This window comes from Ictalurus furcatus, chromosome 18 (genome assembly GCF_023375685.1).
Source record: "Ictalurus furcatus strain D&B chromosome 18, Billie_1.0, whole genome shotgun sequence".
NCBI lineage: Eukaryota > Metazoa > Chordata > Actinopteri > Siluriformes > Ictaluridae > Ictalurus > Ictalurus furcatus.
The window spans coordinates 2,835,944-2,856,262 of record NC_071272.1 but is presented as its reverse complement, the minus strand read 5'-3'; the positions used below and the strand labels follow the sequence as shown (position 1 = coordinate 2,856,262).

At 39.8% G+C, this 20,319-nt stretch overlaps 1 protein-coding gene across 3 annotated transcripts in view; it reads left to right on the top strand.

Moving 5' to 3' along the window:
* Nucleotides 1–4,240: 4,240 nt before the first annotated feature.
* Nucleotides 4,241–20,319, top strand: part of rab27b (RAB27B, member RAS oncogene family) — a 43,324-nt gene continuing 27,245 nt past the window's right edge. The window contains exon 1 of one of the 3 annotated variants that reach the window (XM_053648114.1): nucleotides 4,241–5,070. Coding sequence is in view for 1 of the 3 variants with exons in the window: in XM_053648113.1 (XP_053504088.1) it covers nucleotides 5,069–5,070 (2 nt within the window). In the remaining 2 variants the exon portion in view is untranslated. The remainder of the gene's footprint in view (nucleotides 5,071–20,319) is intronic. The other 2 variants (XM_053648113.1, XM_053648115.1) reach the window with 2 other exon arrangements.

Here is a 20,319-nt window from a genome sequence, read left to right as displayed (position 1 = left end):
CATTTTCATCCTTGTTGTTATGTATATCACTAAAGAGGCTTATTGTCAAGATTTTAATTCTGTTAATGGGATTTACAGACCACTTGGGTGCAGCACCTATTAAAAGACACTAAAGTACACTAAAGCAGTGGTTTTCAAAGTGGGGGCCGCCAGGGGGCACCCAGGGGGCCTCAATAATTTGGTGTGCCCATCCCTCCCACCACTATTTTCTCTTTCTCACTCTCAGACACACACACACACACACACACACACACACACACACACACACAATCAATTCCTAATGTAATGTAATGTAAAGATGTAATATGTAATTATTAATAAAAAAAAAAAGAGGGATATATTCAGAAGTCTGTATTTTTAATGTGTTTTAAAGACATCTTGCAAAAGGGGGGCCTCGGTCAAATGTTAATGCCATTTGGGGGGTCTTGCCCTGGAAAAGTTTGGGAACCCCTGCACTAAAGCACAGTTTAGTGCAAGGGTACAAAAGAAACTTCAAACGCTGCCCCCATCTTCTACTGTGCTCTCATCTCGACCACCAGAATCGTCTCTCTTTTAACCCAGATTAGCCCTCTGACACCGCCACTTCCACGTCTTCACAGCTTCTTTTCTACACCATTAAACTCACTCTGCCCTCTCACCTCAAAACCAACACCTGTCGGCCCGTGGTTGGCTGACATTCACAGGTTGCACTGAGAGAAAACTGAGGAAATCTTTCCCATTTCTGTAGCTACTGCTAAGATTCTCTTCTTTCATTCTAAATCAACACACACACACATCTCTGGCCTGCATACATTTTTCCTTAGTTAACCCCCGTCATTTTTTATGGCTTCGCATGATCCTTGTTCCTATTTCTTTGTTCATTAAGTCTGCTTAAGTCATACCTCTTGTTAAATATGTATAGGTCACATATAGCAATCTCAATCTTTGAACAGTATCATACATTATATTTTATTAACATTATAAATATTTTAGTACATGGTAAATGGTCTGCAATTATATAGCGCCTTTATCCAAAACGCTTTACACTGGTTCTCATTCACACACACACACACACACACTCACACACACTCACACACCAATGGTAGGAGAGCTGCCATGCAAGGTGCTAACTTGCCATGGGGACTAACTTGGGGTTCAGTGTCTTGCCCAAGGACACTTCGGTATGGCGTCACGTGGGCCGGGAATCGAACTGCCAACCCTATGATTAGTGGACAACCCGCTCTTCCACCTGAGCCACGGCTGCCCTCATAGTATATCATGTCATAAATTTATTAGGACTGAATATTAATATGAATACAATTATTTATATTTTTCTTGAAGCCATATTTTGATCGATGTGGACATCGAATGAACCACCTGACATAAAGAGGAAACATTCTACAATGCACAGTGCATTCTACAGAGGATTCAGAGTGCTGCTGCCTGTCTAGTGCGGCTTGAGACCATACCACACAGTTATCCAGCATACAATCCAGCACCAAGTTTTTCGCTGAGTAATTTTAAATTAGTCAAATTAATGTCAACTGTTGCTCCTCCCACGAGCATGGGGCAGAATGTTTCCTGTCCCAGTGGGCCTCTAATAGCACTTGCTGCAGTTCCCATGTAGAGTTGGTGTGAGTTGCATGCCAACTCAGATCTGAAATGTCAGGGCTCTGAGATCTCTCTGAGGTCTAAACATTCTGTTAAACACAAATGTATACAGGAAGGACAAAACTGTAGACACAATAAAGTCAAAAAACTAGAAGAAGCTACACACAGGAATAAGGTAAACACAACACTGTTGGTCGTCCAAGCCATATTACGATTTCATGATCTAAATCTAAATTTTAGTAACACATAACCATTGTTTGCGCTTTTGTTCACGCAGCATTATTTTTTAAATCATATGCACAGTGTCTATGGAGTCTCTGCAGTCTATCTGGGCATGCAGCCCTTTCTTTTCTGTCTTCAGTAGCCACTCGCTGTGGCTGCTCAGAATGGTTATTGCTCTGAAGCAAGTTCTTGTGCCATGCTCCTCCTTGGGTTGGTGTGCTTCTGTTTGTGTTTGGGTGCTGTCCAGCATGCTCCTCCCATTGCTGTCTGTAGTGCTGATCCAAGGCAGCCCCGGGGGCAGTGATTATCCCCCATGACATCAAGCTTCATTGTATTTCCCTCCTAAAGGTTGAGTACTGGACTCCCCAGAGTAGATTGAATGAGAGGGTCCATTTACAGGGCAAAGAAGCACTTGGTTATTTGGCAATTGCAGCCCGTTGAGAGGGCGCATGACTTCCATGACTATTAGCTTGTTTGCCGAGTCTGAATCAGACTCAATCAAAATTGATAGGGCTAAAATATACTCATAAAACTCATGAATCAACATTTTAGAAATGGAAAAACTGAAAGAAACCTTTTCCAAGTGTGCACAGAAATTGCAAAAATCGTACCCAAGCACAAACATGGAGCCAGCACTAGCTAAATGATTAGTTGATTATGTAAATAAGTAGTTTAAAAAAAAAAAGTGCCACATTCAGCATATATTTCCTCATTTTGTTTGTCAGTATAAATATTTAGAACACATTTCAGCTCCTTTGGCTCATCTTAGATCCTGTGGGTTGGTTTATGAGCGTGCCGCTACAAAACCAGGCTGCATGCAACCTAAATTACGCAGCATGTTGAGTTCACTTCCTGTAGTCGGGTTGATTCAGAGTAGAATCACTTTTCTGTTGCAATAAAATTGTACTAGACGATGTAATAAAAAAATAATAAAGAACCAAAAACTAAAAATGTCCCAAAATCTGAATATCTAATATGCATCTATATCCATTTTATAACTGACTAGTAGATACTTAGTTCTAAAATGAAAGATGAGAATAGCATACTTTGTTTTTGTAAGAGTTCACCGAGCTCATCAAGGCATGTAAAAACAATATAAGAACTTAATCTGTCTGTATCTCAAGCATTTTGTATTAGGTTCAGGTACTGTATTTTAGATATTAAACTTTGGACACTCTGGATTTAGTATCTAATCAGTGCTTTGTCCCTCTATTATCCAGAATTCATCATTAGAATAATTCAGGATAATTAATAATCAAATCTACATTTTATATATATATAATTGTCTTTGCTGATCAGCTGTGATCTATGCAACATTCATTTATTTTTCTTTTTACATGTAAAATAATGGCATATTTTTCAAATATGACACAATGCTCCATGGCAGTATATACACATTTATACTGTGTAGTACAGAATACCAGCACTGTAACGTTCTCTCTACACTATATGGCCAAACGTATTTGGGCACCTAACAATCACACCCATATGTGGGTCTTCCCCAAACTTTTGTTACAAATTTGGAAGCACACAATTGTATAGGATGTCTTTGTATGCTGTAGCATTATAATTTCCCCTTCACTGGAACTAAGAGGCCCCTAAAGAACATATTGATGAAGTGTAATCAATATGTATAACTAACATTTAGATAGGTTAAGAAAGTACAACCAATATGTATAACCAGCATTTAGAATTGTTACTTATGAGCATAATCTAATAATCAATATTAGTTAACAAGCGTGATCTATATGTATCTGGAAACATAATCTAAAACCACAGAACACTTTTTAACCAAGTTATATTCTAAGTGTGTATTGAGTTAGATTAATGCACAGTAATTGTTTTTCTGTGTCATCCTGCACCTCTCTACACAGCAATAAATTGGCGTTAGATATTCGCTGAAAATACTTTTGTAAGTAAACAACCTTGAAGCCCGATACCAATTAACGAGTTAGGATAGGGTCTCAGGAAGGGAGGCAGATATCAGCTAGGACGGCATATAGAAGAAAACTCACTGAGACATAAGAATGGAGTTTTGTTCAGAGAAATACAAAAAACAAAGACTCTGTCTGAGTGAAAGCCTTTTTAAAAGAAACCTTGTCCTCATAAAACCTTTTTAAGAAAAACAACTACCTGCGCATGCTCCACAAATTTAAGATAACATATAGACTTGAATAATTAATTGTGGAAAAGAAGATTGTTCTGTTTTTAATGAGAAAAGGTAAAAACCCCGCCTAAGATGAGCTCTCTATGACAGAAAGGTATATATATATATATATATATATATATATATATATATATATATATATATATATATATATATATATATATATATATATATAAAAAAGGTCCTGTGTGTGTTTGCATAATTTAGACTTTCTTCAGACTGTCTCACATTATTGTTTCAATCAAGTTTGCTTATTTTTGGCATCTACAAACCCTCTGTCTCTGACGGTTTTTGACTTAGGCTGGAAAGAAGATTGTTTCCACTACACCCCAAACATATTCAGGCATGACACTACCCCTGAAGACCTCATGCAGTGGAAGAACTCGAGTGTCCTGCACAGAGCCCTGACCTCAACCTCACCGTACAGCTTCAGAATGAACTGGAACATCGACAGCACCCCAGGCCTCCCCGTTCAACATCAGTGCCCAAGCTCACTAATGCTCTTGTGTCTGAATGACCACAAATCTCCACACTCACACACCAAAAATCTAGTAGAAAGCCTTCCCAGAATAGTTGTGATTATTATAACAGCAAAGTGGGTATGTGTGTGTGTGTGTGGGAGGGGGGCTGGTTGTTTAAATATGTAATGTGCTGCTCAAAAAGCACATATCATTGTGATGGTCAGGTGCACACAAACTTTTGAGCATGTCGTGTTTGTTATACGTCGAATCTTCTGCAACCTGTTGATGCGCGGTTTGGAACCTGCGCTGTCGGCGCTAGGACCCGGTCTGCTGCTCCTGCTGCTGCTCGTGCTCGCGCTGGAAAGCCGCCGCGAAGCGTCATGCCAACGAATTTAAAGCTCTGAAAGCTTTCAAACGAGTGACGACCGAATAAAAGGAAAACACGCGTTTCTTTTCCTTTTATTTATTTCACAGAAGTGAAAACCAAGCCTCGCTAGCCTTTTCTAGGTCCGCTTTCCGCCGTTTTTGCGTGAAAAATGTAAAAATTAAATGTCTCATCTCCCGGGCTACAGCGGCTAAAGGCAGATACACACCTGCTCATAAAGACTTCAGCCTTATTCTTACTGATATGTAAGTAAAACAACGACACACACACACGAATGCGTTAACGGTTAATGCCTGTATCACTGGCTGTGTTTATTTATTTAAGTTCCATTTGTAACGGTTCCATCACGTTCTACGCTCGCGCGACGCCTGACTGTGTGAGTCATAGCGCCGAATCGGTTCATTTTTCGAACGACTCTTTATGGCGAGTCGATTCGCCAACATGAATGAATTGAAAGTTTTTGTCCAAGTTGTGTCTTTTATTCAAATGACTGCTAGTGCTGTTGTGATACTTTGATGATGAACAGTAAGAAATATAGCATCACAATGCGAAATATCACGATCCTATGGCCAAAGAGGAAACCAGTCTTTGATATTAATCATTAATCTGAAATGAATTCATTTTAAAAACAACAGGTTATGAAGGTTCCATGCAAGTTAGGCTTTCATATCATTTGGACAAAACAACAAAATCCAACCATTCAAGCCTTTTTTTTGTGTGTGTGTGTTTTGTTTTGAATTTGTACAAAACTGGTGAATGAATGAACGAAAATGTATTTTAAAGGCATCAGTTAATACATTTGGTCGGTTTTGTTTTTACACCAAGCATCTGTATTTGAATCTTGTTTTTTTTTTTTTTTGTTTTGCTTTGTTTTGTTGAGAAACTATTGAAGTTTTGACACCTGGGATACTTTGTTGTTAAGTAACAGATACACTGTTACCGTGTTATTGTGCATGTGTTTGTGGTATGTGTTATTATGTGCAATTAAACTGGATTTTGAATCATAATGTGATATTAATATGTTTGGTCACACTATATAATCACCATGCAAATGTTAGTTCTTGCTGTACAGCGTTGAAATTGTCCATTTGAAGGGGGTCTGTAATCTCATGTTTGCATTTTATCAAAGTAAGTAATGTTACTCATTGCTAAAACTATAAGATGTATTATTTAATAATGGACATTTTAAAGTAGTCTGTACGGGTTAATTCCATACTAATGTAACACACAACTGAGTATGAAGTGTTATCTCTGAGTGAACATGTTAATGGTTAATACAGGAACGCATTTTATTCCATTTGTTATTTGAAGATGGATTAAAATGCTCCAAAACAACAGATTGTAGATAGGTTTGAAACAAGTCTATGTGCAAGTCTCTTTTATTAAACGTATATGTTTTCTGCAAAGGTAAAATTCATATAAAAATCATATTATATTAACTGTGTCCATACAACAAGGATGTCTATCCTCAATGTCAATGAGCTGTCATATAGTTGTAATATAAAGCAACTTTCTTTTGCCTTCAAAAGCTCCCTGAAAAGTCACATGACTCAGTGCAATGCAAAGTGTGCAGAAAGAGTGATTTTGAGTCTAGTTTTGGGTTGTGTAATAAAACAGTATGATATGATAACGATAAATGATGTTATAAAATTTTAAGTGCATCAGCAGTTTCAGACAGCAGACATGTCAGTTTGTTCATTGCGACTAGTGCAGTTTGATTCATTTAAACGGGTCTGATCCGGAAGAGTCGATTCAGTAAAACGAGTCGTAACGGACATCGGTAGTGAGTCATAACGGCCCCCTCCCTCCCTCCATCCCACGCGCCACAAAGTGCAGTCCGTGAGCACCGGCTTAAGTTTATTACCATTAGTTTGGGTTCATTAAGGCGAGGTGATGATGTGAAGCTTCAGTGGAGTGTGAAGTTTTAAGTGCTGACCTGCTACTTTCGTTATTCCTGTGTTCCTGTTTGTTTAAATTGCATCAGTCGTACTGTTAGTGTTGTTGTTGTTGTTGTTGTTGTTAATTCATTCATTCATCTTCAGAAAGTACTTTATCCTGGTCAGAGATGCAGTGGATCCAGACACACCTTAAACGTGAAGGCAGTCCATCTCAGGGCAAAACACACACACACACACACACACACACACACACACACACTCACCTTCATGCTTAGGGGCAATTTAGCATAGTCAGTCCACCTACTGGCATGTTTTGGGGAGGAAACCAGACAATAATAATAATAGTAATAATAATAATAATAATAATAATAATAAAATTCTAGTTGTGTTAGTAATATTATGTGTTGTATACTTATCAAACACAGTATACCAATGCAGAATATTTGTTTCTGTGTTTTTGCTTACCGATTAATGTAGAAAACATCCACAGTTCTTAGGCCACACACAAAAAAACTGAAGATAATGTACATTTCTTTATCCTCCTCCCTGCAGAGTGACACACTGTTTGGAAATTTCAAGTGTAGTTACATGATCAATTACTATGAATTATTACAAATTACCGGGCTGTATTCAGACTCTGTGACTTTTACATCAAGGTTTACTGTGGAAAAGTTCCTAGTATTCAGAGATGGCTTACGCAGCTGCCCAGGGCGATTTCCTGGGCTCCCCCTTCTCATTATGCAAATCACCTGCATGTGGTTCACACCTCTGAGGTTGAGGATTGTTCTCGAGTAGAGGTTTTTTCAATAGTGTCTAGACCTTTTTTTCCCTTCGTCGTCAAACGTAATGCGTAAAAGCAATACGGCAATTTAAAACTGAGAAATAAGAAAACGACTAATGCAATAATATACGAATGGGAAAATGGCAAGCATTGAAATAAATACGTAATACACGTAATAAGAGTTTGGTGTATTGAAAATTTTTGCCGCATGATTAGTCCTAGTAGTAATTATAACATTGCTCACTACAGGTTTGGTTTAATTTAACTATATGGCTTCCACCCTCATTATTTAACAGCTTATAAAATAGCACTTGATCCAGCACACCCCATTGTTTTTTGTAGATTGCCCCATTTTTATTTTCATTTAAACAGTTTTGCGATCTTTTCTGCCTGGAAAGTGACAAAAAACATCGTGATCGTGTTCGTCTAGGTGAAGACTTGTAGTTTTTTTACACAGACATTTCCATTTCAGTCAGCTGGGTTTTTTTTTTCTCTCTCTCTTATGAAGTTATTCCCAGAATGTGGATGCTTGACGCAGATCTTTTTTTTTTCTGTGTTCACAGTCACAAGTTCACAAGTCTATTTGAAACATGATAATTATCCACTCATGTGACGGTCTACAGTAATATCTGCAAACCAGATGTTAAAAAAAGTCAGATCTGTGAAATGAAGTTCTATAATACATCTGTGTAGTTGAGATAGAGATTACTGTATGATCCCCAAGGGGAAATTTATGAAAGGAAGGTTTTAGCTAGAATACTGCTCAAAATTACTACCACCATTACTGTTGTTGCAATTTGATATGTTCACTTATATAGATATACCTCTTTGGATGTCTTTTTTTTTTAGATACTGTATCAGGTGAGAAATAGCTCTGGGAGATATAGTTACAGTCAGTGTGAAGTCGTTGTGAGCGGCATAACGCACGCAGCTGTGAGATAAACGGAGACTGTCAAAAATGAAGCTATAGGACAAAAGAAAAAGGCTGTAAGTTGAACTTACTCTACAGTCACCTCCGGGTCATGATTAAACTTCTCATCGTGAAGACAAGGCTCCACACCTGTGGGCAGTGCGCAGCCTAATACAACACAGTCACCACGAAACAGACCGCACAAAATGAAGCCCCGCAAAACAGAACCGGATATCAGAAAACAACGAGAGATGGAAAATGAAAGCTAATGAAACTTGCGCACAAAAAGTGGAATATTTGTAGATGAGAGCTGTGAACCGAAGACTCCTCCCCGATTTATAAAAAAGGACATGGTGGAAAGGAAAAAAAGAGTACAAACAGACCTGTTAATCACAACATGGTATGTCTTAAGCCGGCTTTCCGAACGCACGACTTTCAGCACGATTTTGCCGTCGCAGACGAAAAGCAAACATCGTGAAAGAATTCTTTGACCGTGACTTGAGATCAGTCAAATGATCAGTTTTCATTGCGTAACGTGGCCGATTTAGTGCCGTTGTGACCAAAGACAGCCAGCAAGAAAGTTCTGGCAATGTTTAAAATTTCTGATTAAAGCCTCAGAGGGTGACCACTGCTACGGTATGACCCTCAACTCAAAACCGCCAATACGAGGATGGCACAGAATTATCCGAGACTGATGAGACAGCTACAAATATGATAGTGGTATTAGTAAACGGTAACCAAAACAAGTGCTTATGTTTACGCGAGCCCATTTTCTGCTGAATGTTCCCGTCAGCAGAAGGTAGTCATTTTCTTTCGTCGTTGGAAGATATTCATCATATAACCTGACACAGTCTGGTATGGAATTTGGCCAAGATTTGATCAGGATCATCTTGTACATTATGACAAGTAATGATCTTAAAACACCACCGTAATCTTACAGAACGAAACCAGCTGTACAGCTAGTTTGTATTGTACTAGACATTATTTGTCACAGTACCTAGATAAAGTGATCACGATTCATGTCCCTGCCACCAAACCTGAGAACATGTGACTCTTTATTGAGAGCTTGTCACAAAGCCTGTTGTCTCTCCTCTCCAGAGTAACATGTAATATAGGAGACATTAAGTGCAGGAACCAAATGAACCTGCCTTGATGAGGTCATGGCATGACTCAGACGATCAAGCGAAATAGGAACACCGGCTAAAGGAAAACGCGGTTTTCGGGAACAGGACGTTTAATAATTGGGCGAAGAATCTGTTACAGTGGGACATTCAGTAAGAATTCATTTCAACAAACTTCACCAGTCACAGAAATTCAGGCGGCTAAAAGAGAACTTGAAACAGAAGGAAATGGTTTTGGATCTCGCTTTCTCCGAGGAATTATGGCTGCGAGTTGATCACAGATTCAGTCTTTTATTTCAGCGGCAGCCTTTCATCCATACAGCAGTCGCTTACACAGTTTAATGCTGAATGTGCACATGCGGCTGTCTTTAGTAGCTGTCTGGTCCACGGTGCAGTGCTTTAAATGAGTATTTTGGAAAATAGCACCAAAATATTTTTTTTTAGAAAACATCACAGGCATATACCAGCAAAAACAATAACTCTGTAAGCAGGAAAATAAAGCAGTTCCACATACATCTGCCAAGTAATATGAAGTTAAGGAACTGTTCACAGACCACGCTGACGGTACTGCCGTTTCTGCCTCTGGGTGGCTCATCCGAGTTCAGGCCACGCCCACTTTTGTTTTAAAACCGAATACAGATGCAGATATGAATATTTGGAGCACTAAACAGATGTGCATAGTGGCATTGAATTATACCGCTAGCATACACATAGGAGTTCAAGCGAATAACATGGAACTATTCAGAGAAGACTCATGGTAAGAGCACCTGTTGTTGTCAGGGGAGCCGAACTAAACACAGAATTATCACAGTATGTTATGCTTTCTAGGTTAGCTTTTCCACTGTACTTTGTTTCGTACCTTGCTTTGCTTTTTCTTGCTCGGTTGCTCAGATTTGACGGACCGTTCAAGTGTAAACATAGTTTTTGAACAAAAGTTCAATATGTTTTGTTTTGCTTTGGCGTATCTGTACACACAGATGCTCACATATGCTGCATGCAAATGATCATGGGCAATTGAAAGTCTGGAAGAACATGAAATGAGTCCTTGTCATTCTCAGAAACAAACACTATTTCTTGGCCTTGAACACATGCTTGATACTGAGACAGGGTGAGAGCATTTGCTTTTGTTCTTTCAGGGTGTAAAACACTGATGGCATGTTTTCTGTGTGATGGCTTGTCATTTCTCAAACTGGATTTGCATCCACACATACGAGGTATAGAAAGCCAACCGTCTCTTACTGTCGCTACAGTAGCTAGCTAATATTAGCACTTGTAACCTGAAAGAACAATTTAGCATTACAGTTTTAAATGGACTTCCTTTAGATGCCAGATCCTCCACAACGCTAACCAGGATAAACAAGGAACGTTACTACAGTAAATGGAAATGAATAAATGAGGGTTAAACTGTATTTCCATTCATAAAGGATATGGAATATGAGAAGTGAAAGTGTTATACAACTTGTAATATATCTGTACACTTTATCTGTAGTGTTACAGAATGTACTCTTGATATGTGGTATGAAAGACTAAACAATGGGAGGAAAGGGAAGGGAGAGTTAATGATGAAGAAAGTGACAGCGAAGGCGAGAAAGTGAGGTGGAAAATATCTGCAAGATAAACAGCCAGAGTCTGTTACTGAGCGAGAGAAAAAGACACCATCACGAATTAGAGAGAGAGAGAGAGAGAGACGAGAGGTCTCTTGGCTCACTGCGCTGCAATGCTGTCTGGGTAATTATCACAATTCCACCTGCTGTGACCCTCCATGGCGGTCAAAGGTTGGGAAGGGGGCTCCATCTGCTGAGGAAGAGCTCTTCCAGTGTAACATTAAGACTATACATTTAAAATATCGTCTATCCTACATCCTTAGTTTAAAAATGTTTCTAAAATGGCCAACCTCATTTTAAAATATTCAAAGCTAAGTCCCAAAACACTGATTCCATAAGAAGCAGCTCCCTGGAGTTGATGTGAAAGAAAAGCAGTGACTAACTTTCTAACTATTTTATTGACCGAGTCGCAGAGATAAACACTATTTTATTTCACGATTGTCTTTCAGTTAAAAAAAAAAACATGTCGAATACATTAAGAAAACGAAAATATGTCATGTTTATCCTCACTATTTGGTTAGCAAACTTTGATTGAAAAGGAATGATGCGTCAACCTTGCTATGGTCAATGTAGTTAAAATAATAGACTTGCTACTGTACAATGCAGCACTTTGTTGTGATTGGCACATTTGAAGAAAGGGTGTGAGAAACGCTATTGTAGCCGACGTTGGATTCCGCACCCGATTCATTCACGTGTCTATACCAGCCAATCACAGTGGAGATGGGCGGGAAGTTGGTATACTTTTTGATTCGGAGAGCGAGCTGAAGTGTCTTTCCGATGCTCTAAAAGCGATGGAAGCCTGATTGGAGGGACGTATACATCTTTTGGATTAGTCAGTAATTACTGTCTTAGGCAGGACCCTAAATGATGCGTTGTACAGAATCTGATCTACACTTTAAATAATGGACTTCTGGTTTTTACTTATCGAGCATTTTTCCTTCTTCTGCTATCAGTTTCAATAAACATCACAACACCACGTCTAATGCCGGTAATAGTTCCCATTGTAATGTTTTTCAGAGCCACAGAACAAAAATCTTAATCTTCTTAAGACTGTAGTGTTACTTTCATTCACTGAGCTGTTTCCTCTGGAATGTGTATTGACAGATAAGGGAACTTAATTGCTAGCTCTAAATAATTAACGACACGGAAGATCCTCAGAAATGCCAGGGAGCCTCAGCTGGTTATGTATTCTAACGTTCCATTTAGATCTGGAATAGTCTTGAAAAATAAGACATTTCAGGAGTAATGTTCATTTATAGTTCAGTAGGTCATTACTGAAATCTTGTGACATCTAGACACCGAATTCTCGACCAGGTTTTAACCAGCCATAGAATTAAATCTGAGTCCTGTTGTAGCAGCCAATCTCCTTTCAGCTTCATTTTCTTCACTGACTGTGTCACATTTGTTTCAAGAATGCTGATTTGTACTGGAGTCTATTCACCCTTCTGCCTGTGCAGTGTTTCCTGTGCTACTGGCTGCCACACAACCCCAAAGCATAACAGATCCACCCCCATGCTTAAGGTGTTCCTTTCATCAAATGCTGCTCCTTTTTTCTCCAAACATACCTGTGGTGATTTTGGCCAAAGCGTTCTATTTTTTTTTTTACTTCACCATCCCATAGCACTTGTTGTCAAGATGTTGCTTTGCATACATATTATGATGAGGTCACAGGTAATGTTTCTTTCTGATGACTCCTCCATGCAGATCAGGTGCAAGCAGTGCTGCAGAATTGAATATTCCACCACCACGGGAATACAATATTCCACTTTGTCAGCTAAATCTTCCAGCAGGCCCTTCCTGCCATTTGGGGATTTTGCTTTGCCTTTTTGGCCTGCATATGGGCTGTTCTATCTGAGTGTTTTCTTGGTCTTCCGGATCTTTCTCTGACTTCCACAGATCTTAATCGCCATTTCTTAATCATATTTTGGACATTGGAAACTGTGTGCTGGAAGAACTTTGATATCTTTTTATAGCCTTCCTCTGCTTTGTGGGCATTAATTAGATTCATTTTCAGATCCTCAGCTGCTTAGAGGAGCCCATGGATGTTGAGTGTTAGCACAAGGATTTATAAGTTAGAGAATTCATTACACTCTGAACTTGATATCATCTGACAATTCCCAATGACAATTCATGGCTCAGTTAATGAGTCATAATGAGTCAGTTAAGACCTAACAAGTTCTAAATGTTGCAGCTGATATGGTGTCCAAACCGTATATAAAAATGATCTGGGTTGACAAATACATATCCTGAAATAAGAATGTGCAAGTGAGATAAATGACTAATGGGTTTTTAAAGAGGAAATGAAGAGATGTTACATTACTTTGTGTAAAATACATTCGACTTCACACACACACACACACATGCACTGTCACTATCTTCCCAAAGATGCAACGGTGTCTGAAGTAGCAGTTGTTTGTGGATATTGAATAATTTCTTCATCATTTTTAACTTTGTACATGCTGTTTTATCTGAACATCTTCTTGTGTCCGTGTAAAGAACATCTTTTCGAAAACATCTTGCTTTTTATTAAAAAACAAAACAAAAATGAAATGAATTAAAAGAGCCCAACAATTTATTTCAGTGTACTGAAGTTGAAGTTAGAATTAGGGGTCGGTTTTAGCTTAGGATTTAACTACAGTAACACACACGTCATTGTGCGTCACATGTCCTCTGTGCACGGAGCATGCATGTTCTCCCCGTGCTTTGGGGGTTTCCTCCAGGCACTCCGGGTTTTTCCCCCAGTCCAAAGACATGCTTTGTAGGCTGACGGGCATTTCCAAATTGTCCGTAGAGCGTATGAGTGTGTGATTGTGCCCTGTGATGGGGTTGGCACCCCGTCCAGATTGTCCCAAGCCTTGTTCACCTATTCCCCTGGGAGAGGTTCCATGTTCCCCTTGACCCTGTGCAAGATAAGCAGCACAGAAAATGGATGGATGGATGGATGGATGTATATCCATATTTATTGAGCAATATATTTAGTGTTTCTTGGTTTTCTGGTTGTTTTTTTTTTGGGGGGGGGGGGGGGTTCTATGCATTAAATTACCAAACCAACTGAACCTCACATACTCTATATTGTTCTTCAAATCCAGTTCTCGTTGAATATGCAGAAAACGTATAAAAATATCGATTAAAAACGCTGCTTCATAACTAGTAATGTTAAAAATAATAATAATACTAATAATAATACTTTATCACGTTTTGATAAGCTCCATTTTAGGCCCATTTTACACCTGTTGTGGTGAGCACCACTCAAGCAATGCAGTTTTACCAGTTCTAATATTCTCCTATGTTAATGTGGCATTTTACATCGGGCACGTGCAGTGTGTGCGGCTTGTGCAGTTGACACGTACTACACGCTTTACATTTCACAATTTCAGAATGGAAAATCAACAGAAAATGTTCTGTTTTTAGTTGATCATATATGTGTAATATGTGATCATCATTTTCTTTACACCGCACGATTCTGATCGATCAAGGTGTTGACAGTAGTCCTTGGCTTAATGCAGTCGCTCTAATATAATATAGTTTCTATAGTAACGAGTTAGACGAGTGCTCGGACAGTGGGCACTCCACATAAACAGATAAAAAAACGTGTGCAATCGTAGATATGGTGACGTACACACTTCCGTCCTCAACTTAGACCCGAAATGGTGGAAACGGACGATGATATAATTTCTTATTTTAAAATGGAAAAAATAAGCAAGAGCACAAAATGAGCACGAGCCTTCTCTTTTATTCAGATTGTTTTTATTTATTATTGTGCGGAACCTGTCTAATTTTAGCTACTTGAATTCTTTGGGCTGGTATTACAGTGTATTGAGCTCCCAGTCATTGTGGATTGTAGAGGATTCACACACACATATATACACACACACACTACCACACACACACCCACACACATACTTGGAGCATGTTACTGCTGTTCATATGCTTTCCTCTATTTTCTCCCACTCTTTCTTTCTTTCCACCACCCATCTCTTTCCCAGCTCTGTTTTTTTTCCCCCCTTATCTTTTTTCTTTTCTCTCACTCTTTCCCTCAGTTTATTTCCTCAGTTTGTTCTCTCATCCTCACCCCTTTCATCTCTCACACCTTTATCTTTCCATGCATTCTCTCTTTCATCTCACTCGCCTTCTCTTTTCCTTTGTCTCTTCTCTCTTTTGTTCCTTCTCATCTCTCTCTCTCTCTCTCTCTCTCAGACACACACACACACACACCATTTTTCCACTTCCTACACATTAGGGTCAGTGTTCGTTTAGCTTCATGAACGCTGCAGTAGTTCATATTATAAAAGCAGCACATTACAAAAGAGCCACTGTTACATCCTTTGATTTGTTGGTATTTTATAGTCACGATGAGCCCAAACAATGAAATAATTGTGTATTCGTTAAGCTATATAACAACCTAATAGATTATTAAAAGACCATATTTTGCACTGTAATGCACGTAATGCTGCTGCTTGTCCGCAGCAACGTGCATGTGGGTCAATAAGTAAACATAAATCTGTAACATTATCAATTACACATGATAAATCACTGCCTTGTGATGTTTCTTTGCTGAAATGATTTTTTATTAAATTGCTTGAAATAGTCTCCCTTTTTTCTGGTCAGTGCTTTTGTCTCTATTGTCTTTTCCTCACTACTCATCTCTTTCACCATCTCTTTATCTGTCCTGCTTTCTGTTTGTCGTTCTCGCTCTTCTTCTGGTTTGCTACGTCTCTCTCACCTTCTTTCTAAATTTCTGCCTTTCTTACTTGTCTCGTTCATTTCCCCCTTGTTCTTGCGATCTGTGTCACGCAACATCCTCAGCAGAAAGTTCACGAGTTTGCTAGCGATTTGTCTGGCGTAGAATTAGATTACTCTCCTCCTCATTTCCCCACAATAGACATGCTTTGAGCCCCTTACTGGAAAACAACGTTGCTGGAACGTTTTAATACCACCCATAATGCGGAGTGCATGACTTTCCTGCCTGTTTTTAATCGTCCACGTCGCGACGTCTACTAGACATTTCGTTTTCGGTGTCTAAACGGCAGTGAAGGTCTGAAAAATCTTTTATTTTCTTTTTTTTAAGCATTACAAGAGAATCTATCGCCACCTCCACGAGACTTTGACGACACTTCCTCCCCTGAAAAGCACTCCACACCAAAGAGTCTCTCGCAAAAGTCTATATAGTTGAGAGTGAAAACGTCAAATGCATACAGGAATGCGAAAGAGGTTTAATATGTAGGGAGGTGTAGCGTGAGGATGAGAGCGTGCAGTCGACAAATGGAGGGATTGCTAGTACTTTTTAAAAAATATATATATATATATATAGCAGAATGAGGCCTGTTTAGACATTGAAACGAAAGGTTAAACATCCGTTACGGCAGCCGTCGTAGATTGTCGTTCACAGGAATTCATTCGTTTGTGTTCTGTAACTGCTTTATTTTGGATCAGGGTGTCGGTTTATCCAAAACTTATGCCAGAACCAGTGGGTGCAAGGTGGGTGTACACCCTGAATGGGATGCCTGTCCATCGTAGGGTAAAATGCACGCACACACACACACTCATTCACACCTAGGGGCAATCTAGTGTCACAGGCATGTTTTTGGGACCTGGGAGAAAACCCGAGAACTCAGAGGGAACCTACACGGATACAGGGAGATCAAACCTGCGACCCTGGAGCTGTGAGGCAGCAAAGCTACCTACTGCAGCACCAAATGCAAATGCATGGTTTGCAAGTGAATTTGCATGATATAAAAAATGATGTAAGAAACGGATCCGCGTTTGAACGATCATTTTTCTAATCAGTATTTGAAAACGACCGAAGTCCGCGTAATGGTGCCATCCTAATGTATGAAAAACCAGAAGTGTTTTAATATAAGTTGCGCTGATTATCTGGGCTGATTATCGATATATTTTTTTTTTTTACAAATCTGATTGACGTGTAGGTCGTGTGCCTCCTTTCTCCAGCTCCGATTTGAAATTGATAGCAGCAATAAAGTTTTATCATCATGGGACTGCAGTAGAGAATGAAACAGCTCCTGTGCAACTGCTTTTTGATAAGCTTTCGATTCTGCGAAGGATCCTTATTTTATTACACATATTACAGTCAATATGAAAAACAGAGGTTCAGCAGTTGGGAGAGGAGTGAGGGTTACTGGTTCATACTGGGGCCTCTACATTTCGATCCTCTGTGTGTGTGTGTGTGTGTGTGCTTCTTTGCACAGCCAGATTGATTGGGAGGTAAAGTCATTCTCGCTTTGAGCTTTCCCCTTGGTCATCTCTCTCTCACTCTCTCTATCTCTCTCTCTCGCTCTTCCACATTTTAGCCTTTCATGATTTATATTGACGTCACTTGCAATCATCAGCCATTCTTGCCTGTTTTTTTTTGCCTGTCTCCAGGCCTGCTCTTTATATACTGAAGAAAAAATATAAAAACACAACTCTTCAGCTGCGAGATTGTCTGAGGAAAGCCTCACAGACAGATCTTAAAACAGTTGGTTTGCACAATTGAAGAATTTCTGTACAAACAAGGAAGGTTATTTGCATGCTCGACATACTTATTAATTCAGTTCGGTGTTGTAACCGACGTGAGTGGGTACGAGTTCACCTCCGATCACGAAGTGATGTGGTGGAATACAGATGAATCCCAATTTGCAGATGACCAGCAGCATTTATGGTAGGGGTTTCTAGTCAGAGCGTTTAGGGTAGGGGTTTCTAGTCAGAGCGTTTAGGGTAGGGGTTTCTGGTCAGAGCGTTTAGGGTAGGGGTTTCTGGTCAGAGCGTTTAGGGTAGGGGTTTCTGGTCAGAGCGTTTAGGGTAGGGGTTTCTGGTCAGAGCGTTTAGGGTAGGGGTTTCTAGTCAGAGCGTTTAGGGTAGGGGTTTCTGGTCAGAGCGTTTAGGGTAGGGGTTTCTGGTCAGAGCGTTTATGGTAGGGGTTTCTGGTCAGAGCGTTTAGGGTAGGGGTTTCTGGTCAGAGCGTTTAGGGTAGGGGTTTCTGGTCAGAGCGTTTAGGGTAGGGGTTTCTGGTCAGAGCGTTTAGGGTAGCGGTTTCTGGTCAGAGCGTTTAGGGTAGGGGTTTCTGGTCAGAGCGTTTAGGGTAGGGGTTTCTGGTCAGAGCGTTTAGGGTAGGGGTTTCTAGTCAGAGCGTTTATGGGAGGGGTTTCTGGTCAGAGCGTTTATGGTAGGGGTTTCTAGTCAGAGCGTTTAGGGTAGGGGTTTCTGGTCAGAGCGTTTAGGGTAGGGGTTTCTGGTCAGAGCGTTTAGGGTAGGGGTTTCTAGTCAGAGCGTTTATGGTAGGGGTTTCTGGTCAGAGCGTTTATGGTAGGGGTTTCTGGTCAGAGCGTTTAGGGTAGGGGTTTCTGGTCAGAGCATTTAGGGTAGGGGTTTCTGGTCAGAGCGTTTAGGGTAGGGGTTTCTGGTCAGAGCGTTTATGGTAGGGGTTTCTGGTCAGAGCGTTTATGGGTGGGGTTTCTGGTCAGAGCGTTTAGGGTAGGGGTTTCTGGTCAGAGCGTTTAGGGTAGGGGTTTCTGGTCAGAGCATTTAGGGTAGGGGTTTCTGGTCAGAGCATTTAGGGTAGGGGTTTCTGGTCAGAGCGTTTAGGGTAGGGGTTTCTAGTCAGAGCGTTTAGGGTAGGGGTTTCTGGTCAGGGCGTTTAGGGTAGGGGTTTCTGGTTAGAGCGTTTAGGGTAGGGGTTTCTGGTCAGAGCGTTTAGGGTAGGGGTTTCTGGTCAGAGCGTTTAGGGTAGGGGTTTCTAGTCAGAGTGTTTAGGGTAGGGGTTTCGGCTATGTATTTTCTTGTGCATTTTAAGTAAAGTGAAAAAGAAAAAAACATTTTAAAGCTTGGACTATTTAAGGATGGACCAGTTCTTAAAATGCACGAGCTGAAATTGCCAATTAACCGAGAGTGTGGCTCTATGTGGCTTACTGATGATAAAATCCAAGCTTAGAGGACAGATGGAGATAGATGGGATGTCTGCAGTATCATCTGGAAGGTTTTAACACCATGTTCAAATCCAGCCTCAGTAGCGTCAGACAGCAAGCCTGGATCGGCTTCTTTGAGGTGGCATGCACTGCTGAGCTGACTGCCCAGTCTCGCGCACACCTCTCCACTTCATACAAAGTGATATCATAGTCTTAATCATCCTTTAAAGCAAAAGAAAAAAAAAAAAAAAGAGACTTTCTCAGTGTCGTTTTGAACAGTTGACTATAGAACTGACTCCATATATTGTATACATATAAGTATAGCGTGTATATAGTATAATATTTTATAACACTACGATCGTTACCTATCTTGAAAGGACATAGATCATTATAGCATATTTTTCTTTTAATCATAATCAGTACAAATAATAGGCTACGTATAGAAATGAAACACTAAAGTCCTTCCTGTGCTTGTGGATCCTCCTGCTGGCAGATGTGCTGTTTGGAAGTTAAAAAACTGTGATGTAATGATATGGAGTTACATGTTTATAAGACCATTCATTCATCATATGATTCTATATGCAGATCCTGCTGTGCAGACTTTCTAGAAGATTTGAGGAATTCACATTTTAAGTCTTCCTTAACAGTTTCTTATACTCTGAAGTATTCACATGCACACACACACACACACACACACACACACACACACACACACACAAACACCCTGGTATCCACCTTAAGTCTACAAAGGAGAGGTGGATACTACAAAATGCAGACCAAATGTGATATATGTAGTTTTGATTATTCTTTTCATGACACAGCCAGTGTACCGTATGCCTTTATGTGTATTTTTATCAGCTTTTACTTCAAAACCTTTGGAGATGTTCCTGAGGTTAGGCGTAAGCGCACTGTATAAGGTTATATAACAGAAAATTATCATGAATACAATAAACGTGAAATTATTATTATTTTTTTTTTTCAATTTTCCAAAAAATAATATTATTCAGAGGTGGCTAGAAGAACACAGGTTCATTACTCAAACCTCTTTAATAAAAACAGATAATTTCTATTCTAAAATCAGATCGGCGGCGCTGCGTTCGACATCGGTGTAAAAGTGTGTTAGTGGTGGAATTTAGTAAATGCGTTGCTGTATTAGTTGGTACTGTAGGTCCACATTCCAGGGTGTGTCGAGGAGAGATTTGGAAATAGCTAAGCTAACAGACTGACACTAGTACAGGTAGGTAATCATACAGTAGGTTTATTTCAACAAGAATATTTA